General features: G+C 39.6%; 1 protein-coding gene across 12 annotated transcripts; it reads right to left on the reverse strand.

Moving 5' to 3' along the window:
• Positions 1-3587: 3587 nt before the first annotated feature.
• On the reverse strand, positions 3588-15256 carry LOC309691582 (uncharacterized protein). 12 transcript variants are annotated; one of them, XM_082509358.1, is made up of 9 exons: positions 14881-15256; positions 14102-14150; positions 13283-13669; positions 12916-13043; positions 12207-12267; positions 10725-10754; positions 7102-7178; positions 6834-6951; positions 3964-6703 (listed from the first exon to the last, which is right to left on the reverse strand). In XM_082509358.1, exons 3-9 carry the CDS (start codon positions 13605-13607, stop codon positions 5730-5732), a joined length of 1713 nt encoding a protein of 570 aa, XP_082365484.1. In that variant the 5' UTR covers positions 13608-13669; positions 14102-14150; positions 14881-15256; the 3' UTR covers positions 3964-5729. The 12 variants fall into 12 exon arrangements, 11 of the variants coding, with proteins under 11 accessions (XP_082365479.1, XP_082365487.1, XP_082365484.1 ...); XM_082509357.1 differs by having other exon boundaries at positions 14865-15256; XM_082509355.1 differs by lacking the exon at positions 14881-15256 and adding an exon at positions 14410-14849.
• Between the last annotated feature and the right edge of the window lie 827 nt (positions 15257-16083).

A 16083-nucleotide genomic window follows, 5' to 3' on the forward strand; every position in this document is an offset into this window, starting at 1 on the left:
TACCTTTATTCCAAATTCCTTCTGATTGGCTGTCCCTACAACAGGTTGGCGGGACTACTGTGCTTACACAGACCTCATCCAAAAGTAGGGTAAGTATTAACCTTTAGTAATACCCTGCCACAGCACTTATGACAAGACCAAAAGAGGAATTGATGTGAGAAATTATAAAGCTGCAAATGAAAAGCATCGAACTGCAAAAGTAAACTTTGGCACTACTACTAATCACCTTTATTCTTGTAAATGTGACAAAGTCCTTCTGTTTTCAACCAATGTAAGGTAACTGTTTGTGCCTCAACAGTGCAATTTTCCCTATAATGGTAAAGAGAACATTTAAGCATTAAGTAAATTTAGGAATTTATCTAGCTCAAAATTACGAAAGAGGATTCGGGCCACTGGGGAAAAAAAGTGGGCATGTCTTTTTTTCTTCTTTTCCAGAATTCTGACTTTAATCTCAGAATTCTGACTTTAATTTTAGAATTCTGAGATTAAAGTCAGAATTCTGACTTTTTTTCTAATAAAGCGTACACTGGGTGTCAAAGTTCTGACATTTTTTCTCAGAATTCTGACTTTTGTCTCAGGATTCTAAGATTAAAGTCAGAACTTTTAGTAAATTAATGAAAAATAAAAGAACAGGTATAATAGAGCTTAAAACACTTTTTACAGTGTCCTCTTGTTTACTTTTTATGGTTGGAAAAACAAATCATTACAACAGGTGGAAACACGAGTAAACACACACACAGTAATTATCATTATCACCTTACTTACAGCAGTTTTGTTTAGCTGCAGTAAATTTAAAGTCCAGCTTTTCCTTGTTTCCATGCTCTGCCTGACCCTGGACCTGGCTGTGTGGCCTTGGGTCTCTCTTCTGTCTGTAGAGACGGTGCCTTTTGTCAAGGCTTGGCTTTGGACCCATCCTGTAACCTTGGTAACAGAAGAGCGTGACCACCCATCATTCCCTCCCTTAATTGGACTCGTTGCCCTACACAGAGAATCTGAGCTGTTTTGTGTCCTCTCACTATCTCTTTCAGTAGAAACGGTGGGGACACCCCTGCAGACTCTGTTAATATTATTCAAAACATCCAAGTGAAGGAGGCATGAAAAATTATTAGTGCCATTTCTAGTGAGTAAGACAAGGACAAGATATAACATTGTTCTGAGGAAAGACTGAAGTGATCACAACCTGGATATTAGATTGTGAGTGGGAGACAACAGAATTAGCTGAAATGAAGTAAACAGTTTAGATCTGATTTGCTGAATCACACATGATGCAATATTCATTGCACAGGACACCCGCTAATAGACTGCTAGACCTCAAGAAGCTAAATATGGATGGGATATATGTCATATGTCTCATATAAGCAGGTTAAATATGCACAAATGCACATTTGTTATTATGATCTTATGTGAAAATCTTCTTACACACGCATGCAGTCCCTTCTTCTGTTGCAATACGTGTTAAAACTGTTTTCTCAGGTACTTTTTGCTGAGGTCTCAGTTTGGATGCATGTTTCCTTAGGAGCAACACGTTTCTCGTGAGGCATGTTTGATCTGGGACAAATGACAGAAATGCTTTGTAGCCCCATATAAAGTGGGACACCTTACTTGCAGAAGCCATCCAATAAACAACAAAACCCCTAATTACAAAGGTTACATCAGAGTAATGTTAATGACCACATTGCTTTTAAAAGTCAGTCTCTGTTCAAGAAAAACACCCCAAATTTTCCCACATAGGTTCATTATTTAGTTTGCTATTTTCATTTAGGGGAATTGCCTGAATATCTGATTTTTGTTTAACTCAAAATTGGTTAGTTATCTGTGAGTATGGAAAGGAAACTATAAAATAGTCCCCGTGCCCATCCTTTCCTAACATTTCCTGTATAGATCAAAAACAACTGAATCGCTAAACTCTCTCTTCTCTCCTCCTGTTTTTGCTTTTGCAAACGTGAAACACTTGTATCTAAAATGTGACATTAGGGGAATTAAGACCTATGTATTAGATTAAACTGTGTAGTGTGGTTGTACCTGTGTTAATTCAAGTAAAAACACACTTTTTATACACACAAACTCACAGGTGAACGGACTGTATCTGAATCAGATACTGATAGAGATAATGACTGAAGAAGGGAGGTGATGGACCTTGATATCCCAACATGATTCAGGCCTACACCCAGCCAATATGATAACAATCAGCATCATTCATCAGGAGCACTGGTAGATCCAATCAGAAGCAGCGACGCTTATGTCTGCCTCTCTTGACCTGGTGCTTCTCTTCCTTCCCACCCCCACTTCACCGTGCAGACACAGAGTTGCTTAGCAACCCAAGAACAGCCTATGGAGAACACACTCAATCGTGCAGACTCTCACGCACACATACACACACACAGGAACTCCAAAAAGGGAAAGATAATGTAGTCCCACTCCACTCCTCCATCACGCTCTGTGACCCCAGCATGTGAAGAGGCTCAGTGAAACCCAGCGCCCGAAGGAGATTCCGTCCACTACCTGTGACCCTCTGAGTCCCCCACCCTGGTTCAGGTTCCATGTAGGCATCATCTTTATCTATGGAAACAATCCCATCAGCCTCTTTGATAAAAAGCTCTTGCTATCAAACACCAGAACCTCACGTAATATTTTACAATTTCGACTCAGCAGCCATGAAATCAGCATTTCTAACAGACAAAGCTTTAGCTGATGAAAGTTAAAAGCTCTTCAGCATCTCCCCAGTCTAACACTATTAGCACATTAAGTGAGTGCTTAAACACAGTCCGCAGACGATGGATCAACTCAGTGCCTTGAGCTGGAGACAGCATTGCAATCCCCTAAAGGGGGGGTTTCACTACAGTAATGGCAACCCGCATGAAACCACAGCCCCTGGGGAGTGGTGGGACTGGGTAGATTACGAACAGCCTTGGGGCAGTGCTAAATCCCTCATGGCTTCAAAACGCGTACACACAGACAGAAACACATTAAAAGAAACTGGTAACACATAAATACAACCATAAGAATAACAAGAAAATGTTTGAAAATGAAAAAGAGAGGAGTGCATCTATAAAAATAAACATCCTCCACAGTTGCATTTGACTGATATGTCAATGGGGGAAAATTATTCTTTTCATTTTTTCATCTGCATGACATGTTTGGGGAGGAGGGCGCATTCACTGGGTGTCAGGGGGATCGTTTAAACTCCTGGTGGATTATGGGATGATGATGGAATGACTCTTTGGACCTACGGCAGGGAGGTGGCTGGAGGTACAGCAGTTTAAAGACAAATAATCTGAAAGATGGTGAGCACATTATGGCCTGATCCCTGCTGAAATATAGAATGGCAACACTATAATCATAATGACACTATATAGTTATTATTCTGTGCCAACTGTGAGAGCAATTGAATTTCTACCCAATCAGATCACTGGGCAAATGGACTATGGAGCTATTAAGACTTGGGCTGAAATGCCAGAGAGCACTATAGTCTAGAGCATATCTGCATATATATTTTGCCTTTATGCAAACCTTTTATCGCATAGTTTTAAAGCAGTAATGCTGTATAGTCTTTCCAGACTACTCAGCTGTTCATTTGTTGCTTTTACCCACTGGGGCAAAGCTGCTTATACCAGAAAGGGGATTACACATAACTAAATATACAAACAGAAAACACTGCAAAGCCTGTGTGACTGACTGCCTGTTGATGCAAGCACATATACACAACCCTTTATTGAGTCTATGTATAGATTTGGCTTACCATTTGACATTGCAGTCATAAATACAGTACTTAAACACTGCATGCCCCGAAAAGGACCGTAAGAGCTTGCAGCTTTACACAGTAGGGGGGTTCAATTGGCTCACATTAACAGCAGTTCACTCATACAGGCGCACTGGCCCTTATCTGACTCACAAATTCAAAAATACAAATAAAGTAAAACACAAAACTCCTCATGCTTGCTTTTCTCTTTGTCCTTTATAAGCTTCACTTCAGAATTGGTTGTTCACTTGTTACAAATGTCAGGATTTCTTTTCGTTTCACAACTGTGAGCACAAAACCCAGAGGGAGACACGGACACAGGTGACCTTTTGGGGGATGGGAGGTCACTGAATGTAATCTTTCCATGAGCAAAGCAAGGACTCAGCTGCCTGGGGAATACATACATACACAGAGGTCAGCCAGGCATCACTCAGCTCCTGAGATGAGACACGAACAAATATCCCATCAACCTCCACATAACCTACACACTTGAGGCATTTTTAGGCTTGTGCGTAAGAAGACATGCTTGAGGTTAAAGTTATTTAAGTTTGTGTTATTAGAACTAAATTCTGTCTTTTTTGCAGCCCTAAGCTACATGAAAGAGGCAGTAACTCAGAGAATATTTCATACCAACTTCGAGTTTTAATGGATTCTGATTTAACTTAAATAATTAAGAGTGAAAAATACTTTTTAACATTTTACATAGAATGAGACATCTGGGTTCTGTATCCACTCACTTCCACAATTAGGAAGTAACTTTTTCAGGAACTATATGGAGAGAAGAAAACACACACGGGGACTTATTATGGTGTTGTTCATAAAAGCATATGCAAATATAGTTTTATGAAAGGCTCAAAATCTTTCAGCACATCTTTTGAAGATATGGACTGGAGTAAAAATAGAATGGCCCCCCTGACAATAATTAAACTGCTGTTTTTGCACACTTTTAAAGCCAAACGGCTAAAGAGAAATTGGGTCTTGAGCACCTAAACCCAGTAGCTGAGGTACTCTCGTTTAGATTTTGCCTAACAAGCACAGCTTGAGAGATGGCACGATGACACAAGTGCGTGCATCAGGGAAAAAGATCTGAAATATAGGGCAACACTATCAAAATGTGCAAAGCTGTCCAAAGCTGTTTCTATAACTCTTTTGTGTGTTGGCACTGCCCCCTAGAGTCTGACAAAGACTTGTGCAGCGAAACTAAAACCAAACTCTGAAGTGAAGTGATTTTTCAGGCTTAGGAGAAATACAAGTTAATGCATAACTACGGTGTTTAATTTCACTTTGCAAAAACAAGATGAAAGGAAAGTACAGTTTTTTAATATCATGATTATGGACTTGTTGAAGGAACACATTTCCATTTTTTTCACAATACATTCAACTTAATGGTTTGAGGAGATAGGCAGTACAGGACAAATGTGAAGAAACAGATGTGCTATCCTACCTCTGCATGCCACATGTCCTAAGCTAATACCAACTAGTCTTTCTTTATTCGCTTTACAAAAAATATTATTATTATTATTTTGGAGTTTTGTCACATTAAATAATGAAAAGGTGCTTGGATTCATTTACCAACTGTCCACATTCAGGGAAGAACATCACTGGAAGATAAAGTCAGCCTGGAGAATCATTATTATTACATTTTTCACATCAGCAGCCAATGTTTCTTATTCTTGGAAAATCACATCTACTCATTTACAATACAGCAAAATAAGAAGCTTTCTTTTTACGGGACCCAAAATTATAAGTCAAAACTGAAAAAAACATTTAGAAACTAACTTTGATTCTGTGGGTCAATAAATGCAGCTTAAACTTTGGATAATTAATTTAACACTTGTCTCAAAACAGAAACAAATAAAAGAAAAAAATGAAGTATTTTAAACTATTTTAAGTGCTCACTAATACAGGCAACCTTCAAAGAAGTTTTTAGATTTTACTGTGCAAATGAAATTCAAAGTGCAGATCCATTTTTTAAATTTAAAAAATCTTTTTAAATGGGATTTGGGACTATGTCAGGCTCCTGCTGGTTATCCATATAGTAGGGATCTCCTTGGTGGACTCTGTGATTGTGCACCCTAAGGTTTCCCCTGTGGGCAAATCTCTTTCCGCACTCTGTGCAAGCAAAGGGCCTCTTCCCCATGTGAACGTCCCGTTGGTGCGCTCTCAGGTTCCCGCTGCGGGCGAAACGTTTACCACACTGAGCACAGCCAAAAGGCCGCTCCCCTGTATGTGTGCGAGTGTGCACAGTGAGCTCAGAGGGAGTGAGGAAGCTCTTTTCACAAAACTGACAGGGATGCAGTCTGACTCCTGTGTGGCGCAAAAGGTGTCTGCGCTGGTGGGAGGGGTACGTAAAACACTTTGTGCAGTATGGGCAGGTGTAAGGTCGGCCGTTCCCTCCACTTGAAGCTGGATTGTGGCTAAGAGCGTTTGTGTGTCGTAAAGTGAGCAGCTGTGTATTAGACTGGGGTCGGAGAGGGTCTCTGTTTCCAAAATTTGTGAGTCGCCGGGTGTTATTCATGGAGGCTCTCCCACCCCTTTCGTCTCTTGGTCTCCATAGTGACTCACCAGGTGGGGCTTGGGATTGATCCTGCTGGGCCCCCCTCTCTGCATTCTGGTTGGAGTTCTGGTTCTCAGGCTCCTGGTCCAGAAATGGGAAAGAGTTGTCATCGTCTTCGTTACTGGTCTCATCTGAGCCAAAACCAGGCCTGAAGCAGGGCGCATCTGTGCCAGAGCTGCTGCTAGCTGCACCAGTGCAGCTGGTTGTGTCTGCCTGTAGGTTCTCCAGACTGGACACCCCACCTCGGGTGGTGTCCAACCCAGGTAACCACTCACCTGGTTGAGCTAGGCTAGGGTCAGGTCTGGGGGAGCAGCGCCCACTCTGGGAGATGGAGAGAAATGGGGCAGAGGCTTGATCCTGAAGGGGTCTGTGGTCTGCACCACGACTGCTCTGATCCCAGTGAGATACTGCAAAGAAATATGGAAGAAAAAAAACACCCACAATTTAGCTACTTTCAGCCTTCTCACTATTATTCTCGCTTTGATTATTTATTCTCATAGCTTCTCTTGTTTTAGCAATAGATTGTGACTTAGTTACATTTTGTCTTAGCTTGTGTAGCAGTCAGGGCATCAATCTGCATCTCGTCCCCAGCTGCGAGGCTTCTCTCTGGCGCTTGGGCTGTGAAAGACCCCAGGCCAGGCCGTGACCCAGCACGCTGAATTGAAAAAATAAAATGTAGCTATAAGACTTAGAAAAGGCAGGGAAAGTTTAGCAGGTGAATGTTAAGAAGTCATAAAGACTTAATTGCTGCAGTTTAATAAAACAGGCAACTTCTGAATGACACAGAGGCAGGGGAGGGTCTGACCTCGTGCTTTACTGAAGCTCCATCCTGACCTTTGACCTCCTCCTTCAGTTTACCAAGGCTCTGGCTGACTCCTTCTACTGGGTCAGAATGAGAAGAGACATCTTTTCCCATATTCAGTCCTGTGCGAGAGAACTGTAATTTGTAACCATCTCTGGCACTAATTCAGTAGGTAATAGGTCTACATAATGATGAACACAACAGGTTCAATGGAGCTGATAACGGGATGAGCAGGTATAGATATGATGACGATGACCTGACGATGACCAAATTGAGTTGTTCATGAACCAGCTTGAATCAAAGACAGCTGTAATACCTGATCCTGTCAGGGTCTGTTGCCTCAAGCTGCCCTCTCTGTCTCCTGAGGACATCTCTCCTTCCTCGCTCCCTCCACCCTTTGCCTTCTGCCTCCTCTCCACTTTCTCCAGCTTACACCGGAGGATGGAGAGCTCCTCGGTTTTCTGCGCCAGCTCCGCCTGCTGTTCACACAGGCTGCTCTCAAAGATCTTGGCTATCTCGCACACAGCTGCTGCCAGCAGTGAGTCCATGACGGTGGCCAGCTGAGCATGGAAAGCGCTCCTCACAGACTCCATTGTCCTTTGTTTTGTGGATGCTGTTTTAATGACAACAGCTGGTTGCCACTGCTGTTTTCTTCTGTGGTTTGCCTCCAGAGGGAGTAGACGGACGACGTGGCTACCGCTATACACTCTGCCGTGGCATCTATGAACTGCCATGAGATGCTGCCATACTAAACAGCCAATTTACAGCATTACGCCATCAGACATTTATAACAGCTGCCAGCATTTATAACTCGATATCTACAATGTGTACTGCTTCATAGTAATGTTATAATAATCACAAAAACTCCTATATGGTTTATCACTTAAGCTACTGCTAGTGTTACACACGATGATGGCAAGCAATATGCTGTAATGTAAAAAGCCAGTTTGTATGGAAGAAGAGTATAAACATAGTTAACTTCAGTCTAGCGTTGAGAAACTGGCTGTGACCAGGCAAGGCGTTCAGTGCCGTTACACCGAGCTAGCTAACGTTACCTCCGGTTAACGTGTAAACACGGGAGCCAATCAAGCGTAGCCTTTACTATTCAACCCTGAAGCTCACAGCACAACTGAAGAAGAAACGACCAAAAGCACAGGACCGTAATGGCCGACAGTAGTCGGTGGGAAAATATCTTCACTGAGCATTAAAACAACACTCAATGTAGTTTTTCTTGAGCTAGCAGGTTGGTAACTGCGACGTGATCACCGCCGCAAGTCTCGCGATAACAAGGCTAAATGGTTCAGAGCACATTCATTTGTATTCATCGAAAATCCCTATTGCTGCAATTTGAATCTTCTATAAATTCATATTAAATACATAAATGACAAAAGGTATAAAATAGGGGTTTTATTTAAAAGTGACAACGATTCAATCTAGCAATTACAGTCCGGTTACAAAGAAAAAGTATAACGGGCTTGTAAGATCACCTATTACATATAGGTTAAAAAGAAAAACCCACACGACCAAAATAAAAACACATATTTGGTTTGGAGCAGATAAAAAGGTAAAACACATTCATATTTTTGTAAACTTGGACAAAAAAAAAAAACAAAAAACAGTGAACAAACGTACAAAATATATTTAGAACTGTATAAAAATTGCAAAGGTATCAAAACCTCAGAACAATGAAATGTTTTCAGATATAAAACAAGTTGAACCTTTAGAATAACTGATTTTTTCCAGTAAATACAGTCAACATGAAAAGCTCAAGCACTCAAGCACATCAGGCAATTTGGGATGATGTGAAAGGTCAAGTCGTGCGATTTCTCAAATTCCTGTTGACAAAAACAGGACAAGCTAAACACAAAACACCAAGAATGGCATTTAGCTCAAGTTATAAACAAGAACAAGAGGGTAAGCCTTTTAAATAGAGTTTAGCAAGCAGGGATCCATGTATCTTTCAGTATCCATTACCACAACTACTGCAGTCACTATTATGGTCAAAGTGCAAGTCTGCTTTAAGGTAATGTTGGTTTTACAGAACTTTTGAAGTACAGAACTATCCCAATTTATGAGGTATTTAATATATTTAAAACAAACCCAAACAAAACCAAAAACATCTTTAGAAGTATTTAGACTGAAATTCCTGAGGGTTAGTATACATTTGCACTAGCTTGAACCACTGCTTAAACCCCAAAATGTATTTTCATGTTATTAGTGAAAAAAAGTTTTAGGTGGATTAAAAAAACTGTAACTCTTAGTTTAGTGACATTTCTTCATACCAATTTGTTGATAGCATACATCACCTGATTGTGGATTATTGTTTTATGTATTGTTTTAAAATATGCCAGAGATGAAAGACAATCATGTAATTGTATTAAACAAAAACAAACAAACAGTACAGTTTAACTTAAAGCCACCAGAGACAAAATTCAGTGTTTCAATGTCCACAGTGGTACTAGAGGAGTCCTTTGGTTTAGTCCTCTAATTTTTACATTTAGACACATGCTTGTCATAAACTTCTTGTGAGGGTAATTGTTTCCCACACTTCTTGCACTGGATAGCTGCCGGTGGAGAGTGGCACTTCTTTTTGTGCACGTACAGCTGCGCATTAGTACGAAACATCGCAGGACACCTGTCGCATTTTAGGGGTTTCTCTCCTGTGTGGATGCGATAGTGTTCAATCAAGATTATTTTGCTCCTCAACACCTTGTGACAGGATAAGCACATGAAGCCACGATTGTGCCGCACGCCCATTGTTTGCCATCTGGAGCTTTTCTTTGACTGAAGCCTTTCTTTGTTTTGCACAATTTCCTCACTCGTGTGTTTGCGGGGAGAAACTGAACCCCCTGTGTTCTCTTCGATCTCTTCTAAAGGTTTGGTCCAATATAGGTCTCCATTTATTTCCGTGTTTTGGTCGTTGTGTCTTTTCACCATGTGCAATCTGAGTGACTGAGCAATGCGGAACGTCTTTTGACAAATGCTGCATGAATACGGCTTTTCACCAGTATGAATCCGCATGTGCTCTATTAGCTTGAACCGAAAATCAAATGACTTGCTGCAGTGCGTGCAGGGGTACCTTCCCGCGTTTTTATTTCCCTCCTTATTGTTGTTGCTGCTTGAGGAACGGGTGCGCTCTTCACTGACGGCCTGTTTTTTGCTTACCGTACGGTTTTCTCTTTTATCAGCTGGTTTGCCTTCAGAGCTGGCTGCCAACAATTTCTTGAGTTTTGCACAATTACGTTTATGATGTCTCAGTGTGCTCGGAAATGGGAAGATTTTCTTGCAGCCTCGACACGTCTTGTGTGATCGTACGTGCACATCTCGGCCAAATTCTGTATCGAAAACTTTTTTGCAAATCTTGCAGGAGTAAGCATTTTTGCTGCCACTTTCCATTGTTTCATGTTCTTTGGACGTGGACTCAGTTGATGCAGTTTTTCTTTCCCCTCTTCTGCTCTTCACTTCATTTTCTTGCTTTTGTCCTGTTAATTTTCTCCTCCTTCGTCTATGATGTCCCAAAGCAATTAGGTCCGGATATTCCTCTTTGATGTCATGGAGTAACAGTTTCACATCATTTTTAATGTTCTGAAACCAATGATCATGTGCTGGAAATCTTTTGTCCTTACCTGTTTTTTTGCTCTCTATTAAATTTGAAACTGTGAAGAAAAACATGGAAAAAATATTTAACATAACATGAATGTTATATGCCAAACTGTGCATTTGCATTTTGAAATAAACTAATGCAAACATTTAACTGATATCACAAGCTGAGCACTGAATAAGCAAATATGAAGGGGAAAATGGTGATATTTCTTACACTTTCTTATTCCTAGATCAGCCAGATTGCAGACTGGTAATACACATCCACATGAAGAGCTGCAGCTTAAATTTTATAAGGGAAGGCTTACTTGGGAAGGCTTTGTGATTTATTAGTACACACAAGTATATTTGGAGACTTATTTGAGCATTTTTTTTAAGAAAGCAGCTTAAAGTATCTTTTATTTTAGCATACAATTGGTTCTATTTAGTGTAAACAACAATCCCATTGTTTTACAAGCATTAATACAGGATCCTAAAACTTGGAACCTTCTTGTACTTTTTGATCTTAAATCAAAAGCACATGCAAGCAAACCTAAATTTGAATTCTGTTTTTATATAAATTCTTTTCTCTCAGACCATTCAACCCCACAGGGCTGCATCTGAGACAGTAAAATCTAAAACTCTCTTATGCACATCTACATATCAAATTAATGAACAAGCAATTTGAATCCATCAAATTCTAATCAGTCTTAATGACAGAGCTGTGATACCCAGCTAACTTACAGACAACATTTTTGCCTATTTTCCATCCTTACTTCAAATAGGTTGAACTTTATAACAACACAGCAGCTCTTTTTAAGTCTTAATGACCAAACATCTTTAAACCCACGCAAACTCAAATTGCTGCTTTGTCTTTAGGAGATGTGTTACTTTCAGCTTGTATTATGTACTTAACATCTTCACCTTTTCTCTGTAAAATCAGTTGCCCTGATGTCAGTAGACTGGTTCGCATTTCTTACTGGTCACACTCTGTCAACACCCACCCTTTCATGTGAACACGCTGATAGCTAGATTGTGCCAACTTCTTTAGTTGACAAGCACCTTCATGTGACTGCTTAGCTTGATTGCCCAGGTTGGGCACATTGGATTTTCTTTGTATTGCACACCCCAGTTCACTGTTGTGACACGTCTCTGCTCTTGAGAGTTGCACCAAGTTATAGGGCCACTCCAACCAGATCCAACAATAGATGGGGAACCGGTTCACATGCTGCTACACTGAGCTCAGTGAGGGTGCAGATCAGAAAAATAATAGTATTTCAAGTATGGGGCAGTTCCAGTTCAACCTCAGGATGACAGATTCACTGAAGAGACAGCTAATCATGCTGCTCCATTAATTGGCACAAGTAATTAGGCAAAATTAAATATCTGCTGAATAGAAAACTATAAACAGATCTGATGATTCACTGAAACTTTTGCTCACAACACCCACCAACAATATTATCACATGGAAAACAGAGGCACGCTGTCACTTCTGGCATGAAATAGTAAATGAAAGAATTAAGACTCACTTCTACTGGATCTCCTGGCACTCTTTCTTCTCTGGTTCAAGTCAATGTCACAGCGAACTCCCTAAAATATAGATATACATATAGATGATAATCTCCAAAGACTAACAGGGCAATTTACAAGTAAACGAAATGCTCATGGAGCTGTGTTTGCATAAAGAGACAAACATCATCTGAAGAATTTGTTTCTTTTAGTTTTCAGCTAAAGTAAATAAGTAAAGTAAATAGATGTAACAGAACAGAAGAGTGCAGTAAACATTTTAATTTTTTATCAAGTCATTAGGAGCCACAACATCTTAGGTGAACTTGCACAATTTCAGTATGCATTTGTAAATTTCGGTTTGATTTAAAGGTTTAGCTATTGTTTATATTAGTTTCATTTTTAAAAATGTGTTTTCACCACTTAGTGAAAGTAATAATAATGCACCAGTGTGCATTGCATGCCACCTCATATGATTATTAAATACAATTAGTCAATCAAAAACATTTGATAACCAAACAAATTTGTAAATTCTCATCTTACAAACTATGTAGCTGTATACACATCATTGCACTCCTAAATTTCAGTTTTCTGTGAAACGTTGTAAGCGAGCCTCAAGTCGTCACAAAACGAAGATGTTTTTTTTCCTCTTCTGAAAACATAAAAGTCAAGTTGCAGATTTCTCTGGTGGTTAAGGATGCTACATCCACAGTTCTACCTTCAACTACATACCTCATCCTTGGGGATTGTAATATGACACAGAGGTATGGACAACGCCCGTAGTCGTACACTGGGACACACAACTTCATCTGGTTTGGTCACTGTCTCGTAGCCCAGAGGAGAACACCAGTCATCGGGTACTGCACAAACCAATGCACGAAAATTGCAAACATGCTTAAAGTTAAGCCAGGCAACTGTTTTACTGAGTAAAAATAATCTTGCAACAGTCTACCAAGATTAAATCAAATAATCAATTATGATCAACTCTGCACACGCACTCCACCACTGCCCTGGAGGTTATAAACAGTAACACCTATTTGTTCATAAATGTCATTTAGTCATAATGTAGTCAAAGAAGTAACTACATTTAAAATTATACCTTCAAAATCAATCTCAGGGACCTCAGAAGACTGTCCTGGAGTTTCAGTGACAACTTCAACCTCTGTTTGCGACGGATTCGTCTGGATTTGATTCGTCTTTACCTGTCTTCCTCTTGCATCCTCAAGTTCTTTCAGCTTTAGCTCTGCTGTCTGTAGCTTTATTTTAAGTTGGGTGACCTCTTGTCCTTTCTGTGCCAGCTCCATTTGATTGTCATACAATGTGTTTTCAAAAATCTTCATTATCTCAAACACGGCTCTCCTCGAAATAGATTCCATAGCTGTGGTCAGCTGGGCCTTGAACCCTCTTGTTAGAATGTCAGACATCTTTGAAAGCGACTTGCAGATATCCTAGTATCATAAATTTGTGTGTGGTGGTAGCTTCACTCCTAAACACAGGGATTAGAGATGAAGTTAGGTATTCTTACAAGCTTTACATTAATTATGACAGCAATTTAAAGTGTATATTTGCTGATAAAGTCTCCTCTCTGCCCCATAACTTTCCACCTAATGTTATGGCGCTAAATACATAAAAGAGTATTTAGGTGGAAATGATAAGTAGGTCTGGACTTAGAACAGGACTTACAAACAGCAAATATACACGTTTTTATTCCCTTATTCCCATCTGGTAGAGCAACTATCATTTATAACCTGATTTAGTTAAAAAATACTTTTTTTTAAAAAATATCACTGGTGGATGTATTTTTAGGTTGTTTATTTTATTCATGTTTACATTTATTCCATTAATCTGTATGGAAACCATCACATGTTGCAACAGAAAGGTTTAAACTGCATTTATTTTAGCATGCAAGTTTAGTTACCTAGTAAGACAAGTAGTTCACTCTCCCGTATTTCCTTAAGGAAAAAAAACTGAACAAAAACAGCAGTAAAAACCTAACCCAGACGGTTAACTACATTTGATCACCATTCATAAACAGCTATTCGTAAACCACTTCATTTTTACTATAAGCCATGGTGATAGATTAAAACCCCGGTTCAAAATTAACGTCGAACAGACGAATAATCACTATTACAACGTGCATGCGTCATTTTATCTCAAATATAACCACTTCAGAGAGGCTACTGTTAACACATGGCGGGTGATTTCCTTATCTATCCAAATACCTACAGTGCGGCACAGTGAAACTCCTTCGAGGCTTGACTTTCTGAACTTCGCCTTCAACCCAGAAATTTGCTAGACTAGAACTAAAGAAGGAACCCGATTATGGCGCCTAGATACCAAAATCGTGTCTTAAATTGGTTTTGCGTTAGCTAATGTACATAAACCTAACATATTCAGCCGCCATTTCGCTCAAGAGAAGAAGAAGGAAACGGGTACGTCACTGCTACGTCGGTTTATAGTAGAAAAAAAACCCAAAGTAATCATGGATTTATTAAAACGCTCAATATTTTTGAAGCAAGTGAAAATTAAATACATAAATATACAGTTAATAACAGACAGATATTTTCCGTTCGCAATATTTATATTTTCTCGCCATCTTTGGTATCAAACGTAGCGGCTACCATGGCAACCATCTAATACAGCACGAGCCGGTCTATTCGTCTGCTACATACAACACTAACCTGCTTCTTTTTTTACCTGCATGCGAGAGAAGCTGTTTTTCTGTACCTGAACTACTGAATTGAACCAATTAGGGACAGCAAAGACACTGAAAAACACAAGGCCACAGCTTAACCTGATATTTCCTGACTGAACTTTTCCCGCCGCGCAGTGATATGACGTTTCCTCCCGTCACGAATTTCCGGTAGGAGTTCGTGACATTTATTATTTGTACATTTATTTATTTTTAATAGTTTTGTTTCGTATCCATTTCAAAAAGTGTTTTGACTAATATTTGGCTTTTAATTTTAACCTGGCATTCCGCGCTTTTGACAGTTTTTAAGAGGCGATATATAAACTGAATTATTATTATTAATATTATTATTATTATGAGAATGCAAAGCATCAAGCTGTGTGGAGATATTTTAACCATGCTTGAAGAATTCACAGATAAGCCCCAAAATAACCGCTAGACAAAGTTAAATAAATCCAAAACCTGAGAAAATTAAACCCTTTCATGAATGCCTGATCCCCAAATTAATGATTTATTTTCTCTTTCTGCAATATTCAGTTTGAAATACAGAAAAGGAAGCAGACTGTGCAGGTTTACAGTGTCATCACTGACGAAATATTTACTTCACAAACTCTTTGTACAACTGAGTATTGTTGATGACAAAGTCTATCCATTTATGACCAGAGTATACCCATCTTCTGTTGTCTGCTTCCAGCAGGATTATGTGCCATGTCACAATCATCTCAAACTAGTTTCTTGATTGTGACAGTTAGAGATTCTCGTCATGAATGCAAATCTCACAAATATGCACCGTGTGATGATACGTCAACATGGGCCAAAATCTCTGTTGTTTCCGGCACAGTGTTGAATCTATGCTACGGAAGATTAAAGCAAATCTTGCCCAGCCAAAACGTTGCATAGATTTTTGTAGAGCTACAGCAGACTGAACAATCTACACTTGTATGCACAGCCTGAAAACAGCTTAATTGTCATGCTTGGGTACATGGATATATACAGTTAATGGCTTGGCTCCTATGGCCTGATGATGAACACTTCAAAGTGAGTTTTGTATGAATCCGTGTATTTCAATAATACTTAATATGTATCCTGACAATATACCTGATACTTGACCAGGCACAATGACAAGGACAACTTGCTTAGCTCATTAATGGACAACATTTTCAGAGCATTAACACTCAGTAGCAATTAGTTTACAGTGATAGTTTCAA

Source organism: Aulonocara stuartgranti (genome assembly GCF_965226115.1).
Source record: "Aulonocara stuartgranti genome assembly, chromosome: 2".
NCBI lineage: Eukaryota > Metazoa > Chordata > Actinopteri > Cichliformes > Cichlidae > Aulonocara > Aulonocara stuartgranti.